Genomic DNA, 20,573 nt, shown 5'->3' with positions numbered 1-20,573 from the left:
GCACGCAGTGTTCTATACTGGGAGCAGACACATCCAAGCTATAAAACCTCATGTGTATGTGGTGATGCCCAACTCGCAGCAGCACAAATATTTCCTATGGTCAACCCTTTAAACAATGCTCAAGACGCTGCCAGACCCCTGGTGTACTGGACACTGGTAGGTAATCCTTGCCCCTTGCTGCTATATGCCAGGGCAATAGCATCCACAATACAGTGGCAGAGACGCTGCTTAGAGAGTGCCCTGCCGCGAGCTGGATTAGCAAAACAGACCAAAAGTTGGTCACATGACCGGATATCCCGGGTCCATTTAATGTACGTGCGTAAAGCTCGCAACAGGCACAGGGCATGTAACCTTTGTTGCTCTTCAGAAGCAATAGCAGGAGGCGAACAGGTAAATAGGACCTGTAGGACATAGCCATTACTTTTGGGGCGAAGGCCGCTTTTGGACGCCCGGGGCCTACTGAGAACAGCAAGGGTGTACAGAGGTCCCCAGCACTTTTAGCCTAGGCCATAGCCATGAGCAGGAAGGTTTTGTAGGAGAGTATCTTCTGATCCACCGACTCCAGAGGCCATGTACCCTTTTAAAGTGGAGAATGCTTGAAAAGCACCTGTAGAAACATAAGGATGTCCCTTACAGAGCACTGAAAAGTCCTTTATCTTGGCACCAGAGCGCAAATGCTTGCCACTTATTCGCATACAGTTCTCTCATGGAGGGCGCCCTTGGTAGCAATAACATTCAGAGGTAAACCTCTAGCCATCAGATTGGCCTCTAGTGGTCAGGCCCATAGGATCGCTTACCATACCTGCCAGTGCACCTGGGACAACAGGTGCCTGCCTAACGGGTGTTTCCACGGGTCCCCGCCTAAAAGGTTAATGATCTCTGCGAAATAAGGTTGCCTGGGGAGACACAAGAATCAAAGGTAAGCCATCCCGGTGCACCCACTTCACCGTGGGATACCTCATGGCGAAAAATAGAAGTCACTGCGCGTTTTCCCACAATGCCTAAAAATCGACATCGGCCCTGCCGAAAATGTTCCATACCTGGGACAGCCTCTACTCCCCCCCCCCCCCCCCCCCGCTCCAATTTCACTCCAGTACCGTTCACTTCACTCAGGGAATGCCCGGTCCAGCATGCATTGTAGGCTATTTGTGTTATTCTATAGCCCCTTGCTTTAGCTACTGTCATGGAGTTCGCTAAATCTTTTCATAAAGAAAATGATAAAACACACAGGTGCAAAATCAAAGTGACAAAGATGAGGACGACCAAGACCAAGAGAGGTAGAGTGGTGACCTAGTGTTCACAACTAAAGAATCATTGTGGAATCCGAAAAGACACCTATCCCTAAAGCATGATGGTGTACTTACTATGTGCACATGCTAACAGAAGGGAATGAGGTGGGTAGCTAGCTAAGTATTTATAAACAAAAAATCGGACTTCTTAAAAGTTATATTATCTATACAATAGGCTGAAATAGATTTTGGCCCAATAGGCATGACATGTTATGTTTTCCAAGGAGCTTTCCGTTTTTGCCAAAAAGCATTTAGGCCTACACATTTTTAAAAACAACTCTGCATCCCTGCCCAGCCTGGCAAAAGTGGCCTGAAGACTCCCAGTGGCTCTGCAAGCACGGAGAGGGTATTCTCCACTGCTGGCCTGATCTCCAGGCACCATCGCATGAGCCTGATGACAAATTCTGGTGTTTGTAAAAATGAATTCAAAGGAACTGTAGACTAAGCCTAATAAGGTATTTTTGTTTCATTTGTATTTAAGTCAGTTTACCTGTCTGGTTCTTGACCTAGTTAGAGAGTGTTTATATGCCTTTTAATGTAACGTCATTTAATGTAGCCTATTTCAAATGATGAGCACTTCTTACAGTCACTTTTTCATTCTGTTAATTAACATAGTTTTCATTCAAATCATATGGTTTGGTTTCAACACTTCAAAACCAAATGGTAGGTCCGGGTGGTCACAATAGTAGATTGGTGTTGGTTAAATGGTGAGTTTAATAAATGGAACGAATTTGGAGCGGCAGTTTTTTTTCAAGTGACCGAGGAGCGGTTATTCGCCTGAGCGGTTGGAGAATATGTGCATACTCTACCACCAGCCAATCAATGTAATAGCGATCGGATGGTGAGCATTCTGAGTTTGTAGACTCTGAGGTGCTTGCTGAGGGCACGTAGTTCGAGAATAGGACGCAAAGTCCCGTCCGTTTCCGTAAACCAGGAATACCGGCTGTACTAGAAGTCCCGGGTCTTCGACATAGGAACCACTCAGATTGCCTGCTTCTAGAGACGGGAGGATATTTCCTCCCTCAAGAACAGTCGACGTGATGATGCTGCAGACGCGTGGGGGATGCACAACAAGTTCTAGCCTGTACCCTGACATCATTGTTCGCATGATCCCGGGCGAAAATTGAACTCACATACCCGTCAAAGTTCCACCCGTCAAAACTGTGGAACTTGGCTGAAAAAAACTGTGTTTATGTGCCAAGGTTTGCCTAAAGCCCGGCCCACTCTGGGTACACGGGCTCTGGCGATCAGTGACGTACCCCGGTTGGCAGTGCCACATGAAGGCACTGTTGTCACAACGAGGCTCACCAGGTTCAGGCAGTAAGATGCGTTTCAGTAACCAGCTGGCACCCAGCGCTGGACCGCACACATAAAACATAGACCCAGGGAACAAAAGTTAATCATGGAGGTTACCCTACCAACCAGTCATAGGTACTAGCGACAAAACGCCTTGTAACCTAGCTGGAAATTGGACAGGTAGCTCTGAAAAACGGACCCCTTCTGTTGTAACAGACAGGGGTGATTGGTAATTGAATCTCATTTTCAGGAATGTAAAGTGTTGAGCTGGAGACAGACAGCTCATTTGGGGGGCTCTTATGAACCACAGAGACTGCATGTGGGATAATAGCGTGGTCGTGTCCAACCCTGCTCATTCCCTCGACTCCGCTACCAACAACTCATCGCCTATAGAGCCCATAACCTGCATCACTAGACACCTCATAGTGATTAGTGAGCTACAGGCAGGAATCAATGAATCCCAGTAATGAACCAGCCATGGGCACAGTGACCCAACTTGTCATACTCACCCTGGGGAGATTGATCTACCCCTGTGCATTAAGTATGGACAAGCTTCCAACATACATTGTGCTTCTGTGAGACTGTATAGCCTGCATGAAGCCTGGCCCCTATATAAGCACAGGGGGCTCTGGCAATGGCTGACGTAGTACGCCGTCTGCCAAACGTGGGGCCACTGTTGTCACAGTAATGTTTTTGCAGAGGGGCGCACTGGTCACTCAGACACATGCTTGGCCCCACGCTCCGGGAGTTACCCCAGCCAAGTGCTCAGAGGGCTGCTTCTACATCGGAGGTGCACTTAAACCCCATTTCCGTCACTCCCTCCAACTCCAGGAACTTAAAATAGGAATGGGGTTGCCATAACGCTGGGGGAAAGCTAGTAAGTTTTACTCAAGGAAGTTAAGCATGCTAGCCAACGTTAGCAAGGACACTTTTTAGCATAAGCTAGGCTAGCTAGCCCAGCAACACCAGTGGGGAGGCAGTAATAGGTATTATAGCTAGCTCGCCTCGGCGAGTTAAGACAACCTGGCTAGCACGACATGCAAAGCTCATTTAGCTAGCCCAGTGTCGAAAGTCTACGTAGAACCGGATCACTGAGGTGACCGGACCCATCCTTAAGAAGTCTATGAAGAGAGGAAGCCAGTGCTTGACTGAGGCAGACATAAGTGGCGGGGGGGTACCCCCGAACCTGGCCGCCCTCTCTCTTCGAGTAGCCTCCCGTGTACCGAAGGTGACTGACTGAAACCAGACTAGATGTAAGTTACCACTTATTTGCCTTGCTTGGCCTCACCTTAGGAGAGGAGATCTTGACGTAGACGATGATAGGGGCCAGGGAGGTCTTTCCCAATTGGGCCGGGTGGTTGATGGTGTCTGCGTCCAGAACCACCAGCTGCAAGGTCCGGGCCAGCTCAAAGATACGCTCTATCTCACTTTGCACTTCAGCTACTAAGAGAGAACGAGAGGGAGAGCATTAGGATTGGAGAGACACGAGACAGAGAGAGAGAGAGAGAGAGTGAGGGAGAGAGAACGAGAGGGAGAGCATTAGGGTTGGAGAGACACGAGACAGAGAGAGAGAGTGAGGGAGAGAGAACGAGAGGGAGAGCATTAGGGTTGGAGAGACACGAGACAGAGAGAGAGAGAGAGTGAGGGAGAGAGAACGAGAGGGAGAGCATTAGGGTTGGAAAGACACGAGACACACAGAGAGAGAGAGAGTGAGGGAGAGAGAACGAGAGGGAGAGCATTAGGGTTGGAGAGACACGAGACAGAGAGAGAGAGAGTGAGGGAGAGAGAACGAGAGGGAGAGCATTAGGGTTGGAGAGACACGAGACAGAGAGAGAGAGAGTGAGGTAGAGAGAACGAGAGGGAGAGCATTAGGGTTGGAGAGACACGAGACAGAGAGAGAGAGAGTGAGGGAGAGAGAACGAGAGGGAGAGCATTAGGGTTGGAGAGACACGAGACAGAGAGAGAGAGAGAGAGAGTGAGGGAGAGAGAACGAGAGTCAAGCCATAAATCCGCTTTCATTCCGCCCTTCAGTTATGCGGCTTCGAGAGGAGGAGAGATTATCAAAACTGAATGGCCATAGGATCATGCGGAAATACGGAAGTATCCCATTTAACGTGAGAGAACATGTATTAGCTAATGCACTTTCCCCCCCCAGATAGACGTGGTTAGGTCATAAACATAAATCACAGACAGTCCAGGAAATCTCCTTCAAGCAACACTTCACTTCGTTACATTTCATTAGAAGCTCAAACAAACTTGTGTTTGCACATCCACTGCTGCAATGACTAAGACACGCGTGTTGCCGGAAATTGAGTGGAGAGTCCAGATGTGTCTGGTGATTATAATACATTATGGATGCATCCCAAATCCCTCTCTATCCCTATATATAGTGCACGACTTTTGACCAGAGTTCTATGGGCCATGGTCAAAAGCAGTGCCCTACAAAGAGAATAATAGAGTGCCATTTGGGATGCATTTTATGATGATGTTTTTCATATCAGACGCTTCCTGTTGGAAACACTGGGTTTTGATGATATCTAGGCCGAAATCAAACAGGAACTAACAGCTGTGACTGGAATGCAACATAGGCCGCATAATATTACTTTTCACACACTAACTCAATTACACAAATGCTTAACTCAAGCGATGGGTCTGCTTGTAAGAGATTCCTGAAATAACTTCAGCCACATTGGGAACAACTGTTGCTTTCAGAAAAGTCTTCCTATCTATTGCCATCGAGACAGAGTTCGGGTTCAGCGCACTGTCAACACGTGTGTCCCTGAAGTGATTAAATAATTATACAGTTGCATTGGCTTCCAGTTGAAGAGCTTGTCATCAAAAGTGGAGCACCGAGGTTGTACAGAGCTGTGCAGTGCTTTAAGTGTAACCCAGTCTTAAAGTATCTTTAAAGATGAGTGGGGCAGTGGGGGTAGACAGAGGGAGGTGCTACTAGCATCCATCCACGCTCCGTCTGAGGCTCCACAGAAAGGGCTTTAATCCCGGGACATCGCTGCCCGAGCAACCGGCACGTCAGAAAAGTAGTGCACTCAATAGGGAATTGGGTGCCATTTGGGATGCTACCCAGGAGTAACATTACAGAGCACCGTTGCTCATGTCAGTGATCCAATACAAAGATTAGGACTGTGGCTTCCATAGTTCCGTTGGCTCTCCGGCCACCCCTGTGAGGTCAGAGCTGAGGAATCTGTTTCATTCTAAACCGCAGCTTGTTAATCAAGCCTGGTAAAATCAGCTGGGTTCTTGACCTTGTTATCTGGCAGCAGGCTTCTGGATTCTCCTCTCTTTCCCTATCTTTTGTTCCAAACACAAACCTTTTTAATCACATCCCCAGACAGGTCAATCGTCCCCTTCCAACATCTGTAGGTCTGCACTATAACCATCTTCAAGGCTTTCTTCCAAATGGCACCCTATTCCCTATATAGTGCACTACTTTAGACTTTTGATTTCCCCTGGTCAAAAGTCGTGAACGACACTCTTAGTAAAAAGGGTTCCAAAAGGGTTATTCAGCTGTCCCCATAGGAGAACCCTTTTTGGTTCCAGGTAGAACAATTTTGGGTTCCATGTAGAACCTTCAGTGGAAAAGGGTTCTTTCTACATGGAACACAAAACATTTGTACTTGGAATCAAAAGGGTCTGACCTGGAAACAACAAGGGTTCTTCAAAGGGTTCTCCTATGGGGACAGACGAAGAACCCTTTTAGGTTATAGATAGCGCCTTTCTTTCTAAGAGTGTATAGTGTATAGCAGTGGTGTAAAGTACTTAAGTAGTTTTTTTGGGTATCTGTACTTCACTATTTATATTTTTGACAACTTTTACTTCACTACATTCCTAAAGAGAATGATGTACTTTTTACTCCATACATTTTCCCTGACACCCAAAAGTACTCATTACATTTTGAATGCTTAGCGGGACAGAAAATGGTTCAATTTGCACACTTATCAAGAGAACATCCCTGGTCATCTCTACTGCCTCTGATCTGGCGGGCTCACTAAACACAAATGCTTTGTTTTTAAATGATATCTGAGCGCTGGAGTGTGACCCTGGATTTCCTGGTTTGCCTAATATAAGGATTTGTTTTTATTATTCATACTTTTACTTTTGATACTTAAGTATATTTAAAACCAAATACTTTCAGACTTACTCAAGTGTATCTTAACTGGGTGACTTTCCTTTTTACTTGAGTCATTTTCTTTTAAGGTATCTTTACTTCTACGAGAGAGAATTGAGTACTTTTTCCACCACTGCTGTATGAGGTATAGGATGCCATTTTGGACACATCAGAAGGCTTTGTTTAATCTTTTACTCCTTCCCTTTTCTCTATGCAATTAGTCTCTCTAAATACAAAGGGCACTAGAGGAACACAGAGGTCTCATACTTCCAGAACTTACCAAGGTTGGAGCGTGTGTTGGAGCGCTCGATGATGGCGTGCTTACTAGGGTTGTTGAGGACCGAGCGTTTGGCAAGAGAGATGTCTGCCGTGACACGAGTGATTGATATTCTGATAGGAAGGCAGAGAAAAAAAAATAACTGGTCAGAGAGAGAATAGAGCGTGCTCTGATTTCCGAATCAAATAGCCTTGATTCATGATCAATAGCAATGCAAAATGTAACACTTGGAAAGAAGACTGTATTCCAAATAAAAAGGGGATAGCAACCAAATCACCATATGAAGAGGGGAGAGTTGTGATTTCTAAGGTTTAGTAGACGAGGACAGAGATGGTGTGAGTATGCTTATAGTCAAATACCATATGTAAAACATCTTGCTAATGATCAAAAGGCTTGCACTCTGAGAAGAATATAAATACGGTTTACAGTATGAGTACAGTATGAGTTTTGTAACATCATTTATTTACTGTGGATGGGAGACTGGCCAGGAAGCCCAGGCAGGGACTGGTGCATGGAGAGGAGAGGAGCTGAGGAGAACCCTGCGCTGCACTAGGGCCCACTATGGCCTATTAAGGACATGGAGAAGGCCTATTTAAAGCAACAGCTAGCACACATCTCCAGGCCAAACAAACTTGTTACATACTCCTTCGGCAAAACCTCCCGGGACGACTAAATACCAGCCTATAGGACTCAGGCAGAGCAGACTGAACAGGGAAAAAGAGAGGGGGAAGGAAGAAAAGCACGTACCTCCCTTCAAATCGGTGTTTCAAAAAGTCAAACAGTGCCTTTTGCATCATATCTGTCACCTGCAAGCAAAAGGGATAAGAAAAACACAGTGAACATTTATGGAACGACCATCATTTTGAAAACAGACTGTGTGTGTGTGTGTGTGTGTGTGTGTTTGCATGGGTGGGTTGGTTGGTGAATTGAAGCAAGCTCTCTGTTGGTGAGAGAGGGAGCCCCACAGCACAGACTGTTGTTTCAGAATTGACGGACAGCACAGACTGTTGTTTCAGAATTGACGGACAGCACTTCAGCCTTTCCCATGTAAACAACTGTGCTCCTCCTCAGCTTAGTGTGTCCTGTTCTCATCAGGTTCCAGAGGAACCTCCCCTTTCTGCCTCCCATTTAACCACAGAGACAAAGCTCTGCTCTGTTGGTGTGTCCATATGTCCACAATGAGAACAAGTAGTAGAAGTGGAATTAGTGTAAACAGAATGTATTAGTGAGTGTAGTAGTGGTGCTAGTACCAGTAGTAGGGTTGCACAATTCAAGTAATTTCCCCAAAATGTCCAGGTTTTCCAGAATTACCATTTGGAAGATTCCCTGGGTTTCTGGGAAACCTGGTAATTTGGGGAAAGTTACCGGATTTGGCAAACTTAACAAGTAGTGATCTAAATATAATGTACTAGTGGTGAGGGTGGTAGTGTCAGTGATAACCCCTTATAACAACTGCATAACAACTTATAACAACCCTTATAATAACAATGCTGTTACCTCATAGCCCTTCAGTGACGGTCCAACCAGGACCACAGGTCGCATGGAAGGCACAACGTCGTATGGAGGAATGTGTTCCGTCTGCCCGGCGACAGAAAACAACCCATCAGCTTCACATCCAGGGGGATTATTATACAGAGGCCGCAGCCCAAATGGCACCCTGCCCCCCTACATAGTGCACTACTTTTGACCAGCGCCCTGGTCAAAAGTAGTGCGCTAAATAGGAAATAATGGCGGCATTTTGGAAGCATGCACACTCAACATTACACACTGTAATGTCCAGGGGAAAAGGCAAAACACACTGTACCAATTATTAGAACTGAAAGGAACTTGGCAAACTATGAAATTAGTTGTTCTAACTGTGAGCCCCAGTCTGCACTCAACACACATGAAGGATGCCAGTTAAAGGGGCAATCTGGGACTGGTATCCCTTCATTCATCATAGTTTTCTGGTCCATAGAAATAGGGGTGTTTTGTTTTCATTTTGAGTAAATATAAAACGGTAAGACGTTATACTGAATGACACTCTAGACAGAGCAAATACTAAGATCATCTCTGAACTGAATTCACTGACCCCGTAATGAATTGACAAGCAGCTTAACATAAGAACAACAATCCAAATCTGTGTGGAGGTCAAGGTATACTGAACAGAATCTCATTATTGTTATCTACTCAAAAGGGAATGTCAGTAGAGGAACTGGTTAGTCAGAACAAGGATGATAAGAACTAAAATGGTAGGAAACGGTAGAACTGAAACAAACTAGCAGAGAAACCCAGTCACACAGCGACAGAGTGGGAGCTCAGTGCATCTCAGTGACAGCTTCAGAGGTATGCGTGTGTGTGTGCGGGTGACAGCGAGGCAGTAGACCTCTAATGCCACATCTGTGTGTGCTGTCACAGTTCCAGCGGTGTGACGGTGCAGTATGTCTGAGGAACGCACCGGCAGACAGACAAGACTGACACGCCATCGCTTCGCCGGGAAAATGAAACCGCTTTCACCTCCGCAGGAGCGACAGTGCGTGATCTGAGCACTACTGGAGACAGCTATGACAGATGGATGAAGAGAGAGAGAGAGAGAGAGAGAGAGAGAGAGAGAGGCGATAGCACAGTCTGTCACACCTTTACTACCTTTTTTCACAACTCAATATTACTGCTAACTACAGTATCTACCGCTCTTGCTGTTTTTGTTTGTTGTTGTTCCATCTCACCCTGTTTTTGTGTCTTAGCCTCTCTCCGCAGTCTTCCTGTCTATCGCTCTCTCCCCTTCCAACTCTCTCGCTCTCTCTTTGTCTTCATCTCTTCCCCCCCTTCTCTCTCTCTAGCTCTCTCTCTCTCTCTCTAGCTCTCTCTCTCTCTGTCTCTAGCTCTCTCTTTTCCTGTATCTGTCTCTCTCTCTCTCTCTCTCTAGCTCTCTCTCTCTCTTGCTCTCTCTCTCTCTCTCTCTCTCTCTCTCTCTGTCTCTAGCTCTCTCTTTTCCTGTATCTGTCTCTCTCGGTCCGTCTCCCTCTCTTTCATTTTTCTTCAACTGCTAACATCTGCTGCCGTCACTGGCTGTCCCTGGGGAACTCTCGTTACATCAGAGCGGGGAAAGTGCTGCTAGATGCAAGCCAGAGCATCCAAGTCTGGAGCACTACCGGTCAGGACGCTGAAATATTTTAGGCCACATTTCGCTGGCCTAGGCTACAGGGTTATTGTTACTAAAATAATGCACGCTGCTGGATGATGGGAAATGGTGGCTATTGTTTCCATTGTTGTTGTAGTTGCATGGTCTTGGAAAGGAGACGAGACTGCACCTCTTTATCTGATTATTGTAAAAAGAAAACCAAAAACTCAATAAATATAATGTTTCAAGTAGAAAGGACATGAAATGTGAATGGAGAGGAGTTTTCTGTTTGCTAAGCTTTGCATCAAGTCAAGACATGGAGTGCACACAATGACCCGAGAACTATTGTTGTGTATGCAATGTGTGTATGTGTGTGGGTTATGTGTATGAGGTTGGCCCACACACATAAACACACACAGGCAGGCATAGAAAGTCACACGCACACACACACACACACACACACACACACACACACACACACACACACACACACACACACACACACACACACACACACACACACACACACACACACGCACACTCCTCTGAAATTGTGTATTAATATGGCAGTGCTTGACAAAATAATGTTTTTTTTATGGGAGTTGTTTCATTGTTGTATTTGTTCTAATGGAGGTCACACTTGATTCATGTTGCTGTGATAAAGATACACAACCAAACCAACACGGACGCTAATAGCTGTCACTGTAGATTAGGGCTGTGGCGGTCATGACATTTTGTCAGCCGGTTATTGTCATGCAAAAGATGGCGGTCTCAGGTAATTTACCATTAATTAACACGTTTAGCATGTCCAGGCCTCCCCAGATACAAGCCGCTGATTTAAAAAAGTTGAATAAATCAATTTAATATACACCATCACAATATATCCACTATTTCATTTTGTTAAGTTTTAAAAAATGAGGACATGAAGAAAATCTATACTTATAAATCCTGTGCCATTATTTTATTTTATACGCTTTTATAGTAAGAAGAATATAATTGAATTTATCTGGAAAAAAAATAAGGGATATTTTTTCCCATTACGAAGCAATTGCGCATACTGTATGAAGTGGCTATGTTGAGCGTAAACTGATCATTTGAAACAGGTCCTATATGCTAGATTTAGTTGTGAATGATACAAACCTTACAATGTCTCAGAAATCAAAACATACACTACCGGTCAAAAGTTTGGACATACTGCACCACCTATCACACTTTCACAAAATGTATGAATACATGGGTAAAGGGCAATCAGATGTGTGAACATAATCGCTTTCCATGTTGTCTGTTGTCTGTAGCTTGTGAGGTGTGGAAACACTTTGTTGCTTTTATGAATTTTGTTGCTCTGTCTGTATTCTACGTCTTGCTTGTCCTATGTTGCTCTGTCTGTATGCTATGTCTTGCTTGTCCTATGTTGCTCTGCGTGTGCTCACTGCTCAATGATTGTCTATATTGTAATTGTTTTTAATAACCTGCCCAGGGACTGCGGTTGAAAATTAGCCTGCTGGCTAAAACCGGCACTTTTACTGAAACGTTGATGAATGTGCACTGTCCTTGTAAAAATAAAATAAACTCAAACTCAGGGTTTTTCTTTATTTTTACTATTTTCTACATTGTAGAATAATAGTGGAGACATCAAAACTATGAAACATCAGATATGAAATTATGTAGTAACCAAAAAAGTGTTAAACAAATAAAAATATATTTTATACTTGAGATTCTTCAAAGCAGCCATCCTTTGCCTTGATGACAGCATTGCACACTCTTGGCATTCTCTCAACCAGCTTCATGAGGAATGCTTTTCCAAAAGTCTTGAAGGAGTTCCCACATATGCTGAGCACTTGTTGGCTGCTTTTACTTCACTCTGCTGTCAAACTCATCCCAAACCATCTCAATTGGGTTAAGGTCGGGTGATTGTGGAGGCCAGGTCATCTGATGCAGCACTTCCATCACTCTCCTTATTGGTTAAATAGCCCTTAGACAGCCTGTAAGTGTGTTAGGTCATTGTCCTGTTGAAAAATAAATCATAGTCCCACTAAGCGCAAACCAGATGGGATGCTATATTGCTGCAGAATGCTCTGGTAGCCATGCTGGTTAAGTGTGCCTTGTATTCTAAATAAATGACTGACATTGGCACCAGCAAACCACCCCCACACCATCACACCTCCTCCTCCATGCTTCATGGTGGGAAACACATGCGGAGATCATCCGTTCATCCGTTCACCTACTCATCAAACCAAAGGACAGATTTCCACCGGTCTAATGTTCATTGCTCGTGCTTCTTGGCCCAAGCAAGTCTCTTCTTCTTATTGGTGTCCTTTAGTAGTGGTTTCTTTGCAGCAATTCGACCATGAAGGCCTGATTCACGCAGTCTCCTCTGAACAGTTGATGTTGAGATGTGTCTGTTACTTGAACTCTGTGAAGCATTTATTTGGGCTGCAATCTGAGGTGCAGTTAACTTTAATGAACTTATCCTCTGCAGCAGAGGTAACTCTGGGTCTTCCTTTCCTGTGGTGGTCCTCATGAGAGCCAGTTTCATCATAGCGCTTGTGCAACTGAGCTTGAAGAAACTTTCAAAGTTCTTGACATTTTCCGGATTGACTGACCTTCATGTCTTAAAGTAATTTATTTATTTTATTTATTTTACCTTTATTTAACCAGGCAAGTCAGTTAAGAACAAATTCTTATTTTCAATGACGGCCTGGGAACAGTGGGTTAACTGCCTGTTCAGGGGCAGAACGACAGATTGACCTTGTCAGCTCGGGGGTTTGAACTCGCAACCTTCCGGTTACTAGTCCAACGCTCTAACCACTAGGCTACCCTGCCGCCCTGCCGTAATGATGGACTGTCGTTTCTGTTTGCTTATTTGAGCTGTTCTTGCCATAATATGGACTTGGTCTTTTACCACATCTTCTGTATACCACCACTACCTTGTCACAACACAACTGATTGTCTCAAAAGCATTAAGAAGGAAAGAAATTCCACAAATTAACTGAAATGCATTCCGGGTGTCTACCTCATGAAGCTGGTTGAGAGAATACCAAGAGTGTGCAAAACTGTCATCAAGGCAAAGGGTGGTAACTTTTAAGAATCTCAAATATAAAATGTATTTTCTACAAAAAACTTTTCTACAAAAAACCTGGAATGAGTAGGTGTGTCCAAACATTTGACTGGTACTGTACATGATTATAGGTGTTACGTGTGCTCCCTCTCCGGCCTCTAGGTCACCCGGCTGCTCGTTATGGCACACACCTGTCACCATCGTTACGCGCATCAGCGCAATATGACACTCACCTGGACCTCCTTGATTACCTGCCCTTTATCTGTCACTCCCTTTAGTTCCTTCCCCAGGAGTCATTGTTTCTGTTTCAGTTTCCTGTCTGTGCGTGGTTCGTGTTTTTTATTTTGTATTATGTTGTGTTAATTGATTAAAACACTCACTCCCTGTACTTGCTTCCCGACTCTCAGCGCACACCGTTACAACAGGCTATTGATGACTTGAGAAAGTCGCAAAAAAAGCTTGAGCTCTGTTCCTTGCCTCAGGCTGCACAGCCGTTTTCTCATCAACTGATCATATTCCCACCATTCAGACAGACTATTCTCAATTTAATCTCGTCTTTGCTAATAGGTAAAAATTAAGTTTCGATTTAGAATGGCCCATTATCAAATGGGCAGGAACAGGGGCAGGGGAAACGATACATGTCATCTGTATTCACTCGACTAGCGACTAGCGAATGGAGGCCGCGTGCTTTCCCACTGGTCCGTTTTGTAGGCTACTTCGGTTTTACAGTGGAGCATGTGCTTAATACAGCAGCTGAGAAATAAATATAAGAAAACTCACTTCACTCCAAGCATCAACCACTGAGCATGCTCTCGCTGCCCCGACAAGTGCACAACCAATGAACCAAACAGGTTCTCTCCCAGACTCATGGATAGACATTTTAGAGCGTAGCATAAAGGTAGCCAGCCCATCCAGTATGCATAATAATACAGTCTACACACAAAGGTCCATTTGTTTCATTTTGGAGTATAGGCTAGACCAATGATGCACCAAAGACATCTTAAATTAGTTATGTTTTATGTTTTTCTGCCATGTGTATAATACGGTGGGCTGTGTATTCTATAACGGCACAATCATTTTAATTCAGTTCTTTATTTTTTCCGGGCTCGGGCTTATCAGCCTATGCATCAGCTCAAATATGTGTTTTTACACGGTTTCAAACCGTTGTTGAACTTCGTTCTTGTCACGCCCTGACCATAGTTTACTTTGTATTTTCTATGTTTTGATTGGTCAGGGTGTGATCTGAGTGGGTATTCTATGTTTCTTGTCTTGTTTGTCTATTTCTATGTTCAGCCTGATATGGTTCTCAGTCAGAGGCAGGTGTTCGTCATTGTCTCTGATTGGGAACCATATTTAGGTAGCCTGGGTTTCACTGTGTGTTTGTGGGTGATTGTTCCTGTCCTATGTGTCCCTGTGTTCACACTATATAGGCTGTTAGGGTTTCGTTACGTTTTGTTTTTGTAGTATTGTATTGGAGATTCGTGTTTCGTATTATTAATAAACATGGATTGTAAACCACACGCTGCATTTTGGTCCGACTCTCCTTCGTATGAAGACGAAACTCATTACAGAATCACCCACCACCAACGGACCAAGCGGCGTGTCAACAGGCAGCAGCAGCAGCAAAAAGAGGAGTTACGTTGTAAGGATTTCTGGACATGGGAGGAAATCCTCGACGGGAGAGGACCCTGGGCTAAACCAGGGGAGTATAGCCGCACCAAGGTGCAGCCGAAGAAGGAACAGAGGCAGCAGGAGCAGCAGCAGCCGCAGCCGCAGTGGGAGAGAGCGTCATGGGAGTATGAATTAGATAATGGTGGACCATGGGCTCAACCGGGAGAATATCGCCGTCCCAAGGAAGAACTGGAGGCGGCGAAAGCTGAGAGGCGCAAATATGAGGAAGTAGCACGACGGAGCGGATGGAAGCCCGAGAGTAAGCCTCAAAAATTTCTTGGGGGGGGGGGCTAACAGGGAGTATGGCTACGCCAGGTCGCAGACCTGAGCCAACTCCCCCTGTTTATCGTGAGGAGCCAAGGAGGAGACCAGAACCGGTGTTGGAGGTAAGCGAAGCAGAGACTGTGAAGGAGTTAATGGAGAAATTGGAGGAGAGTGAAATGAGGGAGTTGCTGTGTTGGTGCTTTAAATATGATATTCGCCCGAAGGAGCGTGTCGGGGATTTATTGGCACCTGGGTCAGTGCTCTCTACTCGTCCTGAGGTGCGTGCTAGTCAGCTGGTGAAGACAGTGCCAGTCTCACGCACCAGGCCTCCTGTGTACCTCCCTAGCCTTGCATGTCCTGTGCCAACACCGCTCTCAAGATCTCCAGTACGCCTTCACGGTCTAACCCATCCTGTGCCACCTCCACACCCCAGCCCTCCGGTAGCAGCTCCCCGCACTAGGCTTCCTGTGCGTGTCCTCGGCCCAGTACCACCAGTGCCAGCACCACGCATCAGGCCTACAGTGCGCCTCGCCTGTTTAGCGCTGTCGGAGCCTTCCTCCTCTCCAGCGCTGTCGGAGTCTCTCACCTGTTCAGCGCTGCCAGAGCCTTCCTCCTCTTCAGCGCTGTTGGAGTCTCCCGCCGGTTTAGCGCTGTCAGAGCTTTCTGCCTCTACAGCGTTGCCGGAGTCTCCCGCCTGTTCAGAACTGCCAGTTAGCATAGAGCTGCCAGTTAGCATAGAGCTGCCAGTTAGCATAGAGCTGCCAGTTAGCATAGAGCTGCCAGTTAGCATAGAGCTGCCAGTCTGCAAGGAGCTGCCAGTCTGCAAGGAGCTGCCAGTCTGCAAGGAGCTGCCAGTCTGCAAGGAGCTGCCAGTCTGCAAGGAGCTGCCAGTCTGCAAGGAGCCGCCAGAGCTGCCTGTCTGCAGGATGCCGCCAAAGCTGCCAGTCTGCAAGGAGCCGCCAAAGCTGCCAGTCTGCAAGGAGCCGCCAGAGCTGCCAGTCTGCAAGGAGCCGCCAGAGCTGCCAGTCTGCAAGGAGCAGCCAGGGCCGCCAGTCTGCAAGGAGCAGCCAGGGCCGCCAGTCTGCAAGGAGCAGCCAGGGCCGCCAGTCTGCAAGGAGCAGCCAGGGCCGCCAGTCAGCATGGAGCAGCCAGGGCCGCCAGTCAGCATGGAGCAGCCAGGGCCGCCAGTCAGCATGGAGCAGCCAGGGCCGCCAGTCAGCATGGAGCAGCCAGGGCCGCCAGTCAGCATGGAGCAGCCAGTCAGCATGGAGCAGCCAGTCAGCATGGAGCAGTCAGTCAGCATGGAGCAGCCAGAGCAGCCAGAGCTGCCAGTTAGCAGGGAGCAGCCAGGGCCGCCAGTTAGCAGGGAGCAGCCAGGGCCGCCAGTCAGCATGGAGCAGCCAGGGCCGCCAGTCAGCATGGAGCAGCCAGAGCAGCCAGGGCCGCCAGTCAGCATGGAGCAGCCAGAGCAGCCAGAGCTGTCAGTCAGCATGGAGCAGCCAGAGCAGCCAGGGCCGCCAGTCAGCATGGAGCAGCCAGAGCTGCCAGTCAGCATGGAGCAGCCAGAGCAGTCTGCCAGCATGGAGCAGCCAGAGCTGTCAGTCAGCATGGAGCAGCCAGAGCAGCCAGTCTGTGTCGACCAGTCTCTTCCAGATCTGCCAGTCGTCCAGTCTCTTCCAGATCTGCCCGTCGTCCAGACTCTTCCAGATCTGCCCGTCGTCCAGACTCTTCCAGATCTGCCCGTCGTCCAGACTCTTCCAGATCTGCCAGTCGTCCAGACTCTTCCAGATCTGCCAGTCGTCCAGACTCTTCCAGATCTGCCAGTCGTCCAGACTCTTCCAGATCTGCCAGTCGTCCAGACTCTTCCAGATCTGCCAGTCGACCAGACTCTTCCAGATCTGCCAGTCGACCAGACTCTTCCAGATCTGCCAGTCGACCAGACTCTTCCAGATCTGCCAGTCGACCAGACTCTTCCAGATCTGCCAGTCGACCAGTCTCTTCCAGATCTGCCAGTCGACCAGACTCTCCCAGATCCGCCAGTCGACCAGATTCTCCCAGATCCGCCAGTCGACCAGATTCTCCCAGATCCGCCAGTCGACCAGATTCTCCCAGATCCGCCAGTCGACCAGATTCTCCCAGATCCGCCAGTCGACCAGATTCTCCCAGATCCGCCAGTCGACCAGATTCTCCCAGATCCGCCAGTCGACCAGATTCTTCCAGATCTGCTAGTCGACCAGGATCTGCTGAAACCGCCAGCCAGCCAGGTTCTGGTAGTTTCTACTACCTGCCTGGGCTTCCTCTCAGTGCTGAGCTTCCTCTCAGTGCTGAGCTACCCATCTGTCCCGAGTTACCTCTGTCCCGAGCTGTCCCTCTGTCCCATGTTATCATTGTGGTGGGTAACCTATTTAGGGACGTTTAGGAGGGGGATTAAAACTGTCATGGAGTGGGTTCCACGTCCAGCGCCAGAGCCGCCACCGCGGACAGATGCCCACCCAGACCCTCCCCTATAGGTTCAGGTTTTGCGGCCGGAGTCCGCACCTTGGGGGGGGGGTACTGTCACGCCCTGACCATAGTTTACTTTGTATTTTCTATGTTTTGATTGGTCAGGGTGTGATCTGAGTGGGTATTCTATGTTTCTTGTCTTGTTTGTCTATTTCTATGTTCAGCCTGATATGGTTCTCAGTCAGAGGCAGGTGTTCGTCATTGTCTCTGATTGGGAACCATATTTAGGTAGCCTGGGTTTCACTGTGTGTTTGTGGGTGATTGTTCCTGTCCTATGTGTCCCTGTGTTCACACTATATAGGCTGTTAGGGTTTCGTTACGTTTTGTTTTTGTAGTATTGTATTGGAGATTCGTGTTTCGTATTATTAATAAACATGGATCGTAAACCACACGCTGCATTTTGGTCCGACTCTCCTTCGTATGAAGACGAAACTCATTACAGTTCTTCAAAATTGATCATCACAGTGAGGTGAGTTTTAAGAGTACTGGGGTCCTACTGTATTGACGATATGTGTTTGATGTGATTTTATATTGCATTTGCATTGATGTCAGAGTGGTTAGAGGGACAATAGAGCCCTGAGTTTCAGGCCATTAGGACCTGATGGTCTAGCAAGTTGGGTGCTATCAAAGCATGTCCAGAATGAATAACAGGAGATTATTGTGACTCAATGTTCATGTGGAATTTGACTGTGGTCATGACTCGTGGCTGCCGGTGTGGCGGTAATATGATCACCGCAACAGCACTAATGTAGATACACTTCTGGTTTAATAGCTGAGTACAATGAGTTCCCACTAAATCTGCATCACGCATGCACACACATGTACACACACACACACACACACAGAGAGAGACCACAGCGACGACAGTGAGTTAGATGGGAGTGTCAGGAAAAACCACAACCACTGCAGAGAAATCACCGATGCACATCCCCCAGACCCCCAAGGCCCTGCTGGGGGTTGGTGCATGCTGCACGGCAATATAACTTACCGACTTCTGCTTCTGCTTAGCTACGGCCCAGACGGAAGAGGAGAGAGAGAGGGTTAAGAAACTGGCAACATGCATGCTAATGGCTCGAACGCCCAGTGGAGGGAGGGAAGAGACATGGACTATGGCGGGACACAGAGGACAAACAGAACGGGGGGGAACGGACAGACGGTGGACAGGGTGATGCTGAGCAGCCACAGTGAGGCAGTTGTCGTGGGTAGCTGTGCGGACGGACCGACAGAGAGAGAGAGAGAGATCGAGAGTAAATACTGGCGTAGATGCCACGTTTACCTTCTTAAAGAAGGGCATTCGTTTCTCTTTGGCTAGGGTGGATGACATGACAGTGTTTGGCTGACTGGCTTTAGGGGAGCGGAGGTGGACTGGAAGCTCATTGTCCTCGGGGTCTAAGCCTGTGGCATCTATGTCAAAGGCTACGCACATGGACACAACACAAGGCCACCATCACACAGAGGCAAACACAGGAGGTTACGAGGGTAACATTGAACACCTAACACTGGACAGATACACAGGTTATTCCACCACATAAACAAACTATACAGACCATAATCAAGCTTGAGTTAACTATAGTCAAACTGGGGTGAGCAAGGACAGTAAACGATAGCACATAAGGTAAGCAAACATTTAAGACATAAACACCATTCCAACATTTCCACTAAAGGGCCACGTCGTGTAGATTTAGCAACCGATTGGACAATACGCCTGAAGTGTACAAAAGATAGGCCAGCAGTAAGGTCAAAATAATGACCTTACTAATGAAACTCACCCTCGTCTCCCATTTCTATCACGCTTCCTTTTCAAACCCTCTTAGAGGTTGATGGAGGTTTGGTAATAACTCCCAAGTATTACAGTAAAGAGTTTGTTTGTGTCTGTGAAAAACGTGGCAACCTTTCCCCAAACGCCTGCCGCAAGGCCCTCCATTACTCACCAGAGGAAGGGGGGGTGGATTTCCGCGAGTTAGGAACCACTTCACCTAAACTGGTAGAGGAGTTTGCTCCCGATTTACTGCAAAGAGAAATAATTAATATCAGCTATATAATTCATATCAGTATATCTGAGGTGTTGCAGGATGACAGTGTCGGCTATCTCAAGGGTCGGCTCAATGCAAGAATAATGATTGGGTGAGGTGCATGTTAGTTTCCATGGTGATTGCAGTAAGGTGGGGGGGGGGGGGGGAGAATGGTACGTACCCGGAATGGAACTTGCCCTGTTTGGCTCTCTGCTCGTGTTGTATCCGAGTGTTCTCGATCTTCACAGGACTGGGGATGAAACCGATTTCACAGCCTTCCTTCACCAGGCGCCCTATCCACCAGTCGTTATTAAATTTCTACAGGGGGACGGACATGAACTGGTTAATACATCTGTGTTCCCCTTCTGCTCGTCATCATTGTTATCAACATCATCTTCCTCCTCATCCTCATTCTTCTCCCATTCTCCTCCACCTCCATCATCCTCGTCCCCATTTGATAGTACTGTGACCCCTGACCTCTTTGACGTGGAGGAAGTCTTTAGCCTCAAAGGAGATGGCCATGCCCGGCACGGGGACATCGTCATCGTTGGTGGCACAGTAGTTGACATTTGTGCGGACAGCAAACGCAACCGGTTTAGTCTGCCAAAGAAAGAAAAGGAATAGATGCAAAGTTTTGGCTACACAAGATAAGACATGATATAATGACAGGTGTCTCTGTAGGCTGAAACCTTTGTGTTGGGTGAAAGTTGAGCATGAAGAAAAGAAGGGTGATATGCACATCCTGAACTTGAGAATACCCGTGCTAACTAAAACATTATACTGAGATAGGAATTGAGAGTCCCACACGTGGAATAGGCTGCTCCCAAGTGCATTATTCCAAACACCCAAATACACCGTTTGGACTTCACAGAAGTCTTTATCGGGAGACAAAGCTGAGCTCCATGGATTCGTTCCCTGAATCCAATTCTCCGTGATGTTTTTATTACCGTCTCAGGCTGAGAAGAGAGGAGTGCTATT

At 47.0% G+C, this 20,573-nt stretch overlaps 1 protein-coding gene across 5 annotated transcripts in view; it reads right to left on the bottom strand.

Annotated features, from left to right (window-relative positions):
* The window catches only part of cacnb2a (calcium channel, voltage-dependent, beta 2a), a 112,201-nt gene that overhangs the window by 10,386 nt on the left and 81,242 nt on the right, over positions 1–20,573 (bottom strand). For 4 of the 5 annotated variants that reach the window (XM_036944239.1, XM_036944242.1, XM_036944243.1 and 1 more), the window contains 8 exons: positions 20,073–20,195; positions 19,777–19,913; positions 19,515–19,591; positions 18,860–18,999; positions 8,486–8,566; positions 7,736–7,794; positions 6,992–7,101; positions 3,874–4,028 (listed from right to left, as the gene is read on the bottom strand). In XM_036944239.1, the coding sequence (XP_036800134.1) occupies positions 3,874–4,028; positions 6,992–7,101; positions 7,736–7,794; positions 8,486–8,566; positions 18,860–18,999; positions 19,515–19,591; positions 19,777–19,913; positions 20,073–20,195 (882 nt within the window). Of the gene's footprint in view, positions 1–3,873; positions 4,029–6,991; positions 7,102–7,735; positions 7,795–8,485; positions 8,567–18,571; positions 18,592–18,859; positions 19,000–19,514; positions 19,592–19,776; positions 19,914–20,072; positions 20,196–20,573 lie in introns of all 5 variants that reach the window. The other variant, XM_036944241.1, reaches the window with a different exon arrangement.

Source organism: Oncorhynchus mykiss, chromosome 15, assembly GCF_013265735.2.
Source record: "Oncorhynchus mykiss isolate Arlee chromosome 15, USDA_OmykA_1.1, whole genome shotgun sequence".
NCBI lineage: Eukaryota > Metazoa > Chordata > Actinopteri > Salmoniformes > Salmonidae > Oncorhynchus > Oncorhynchus mykiss.
The sequence above is the reverse complement of the archived record's forward strand: the minus strand, read 5'-3'. Positions and strand labels throughout refer to the sequence as shown.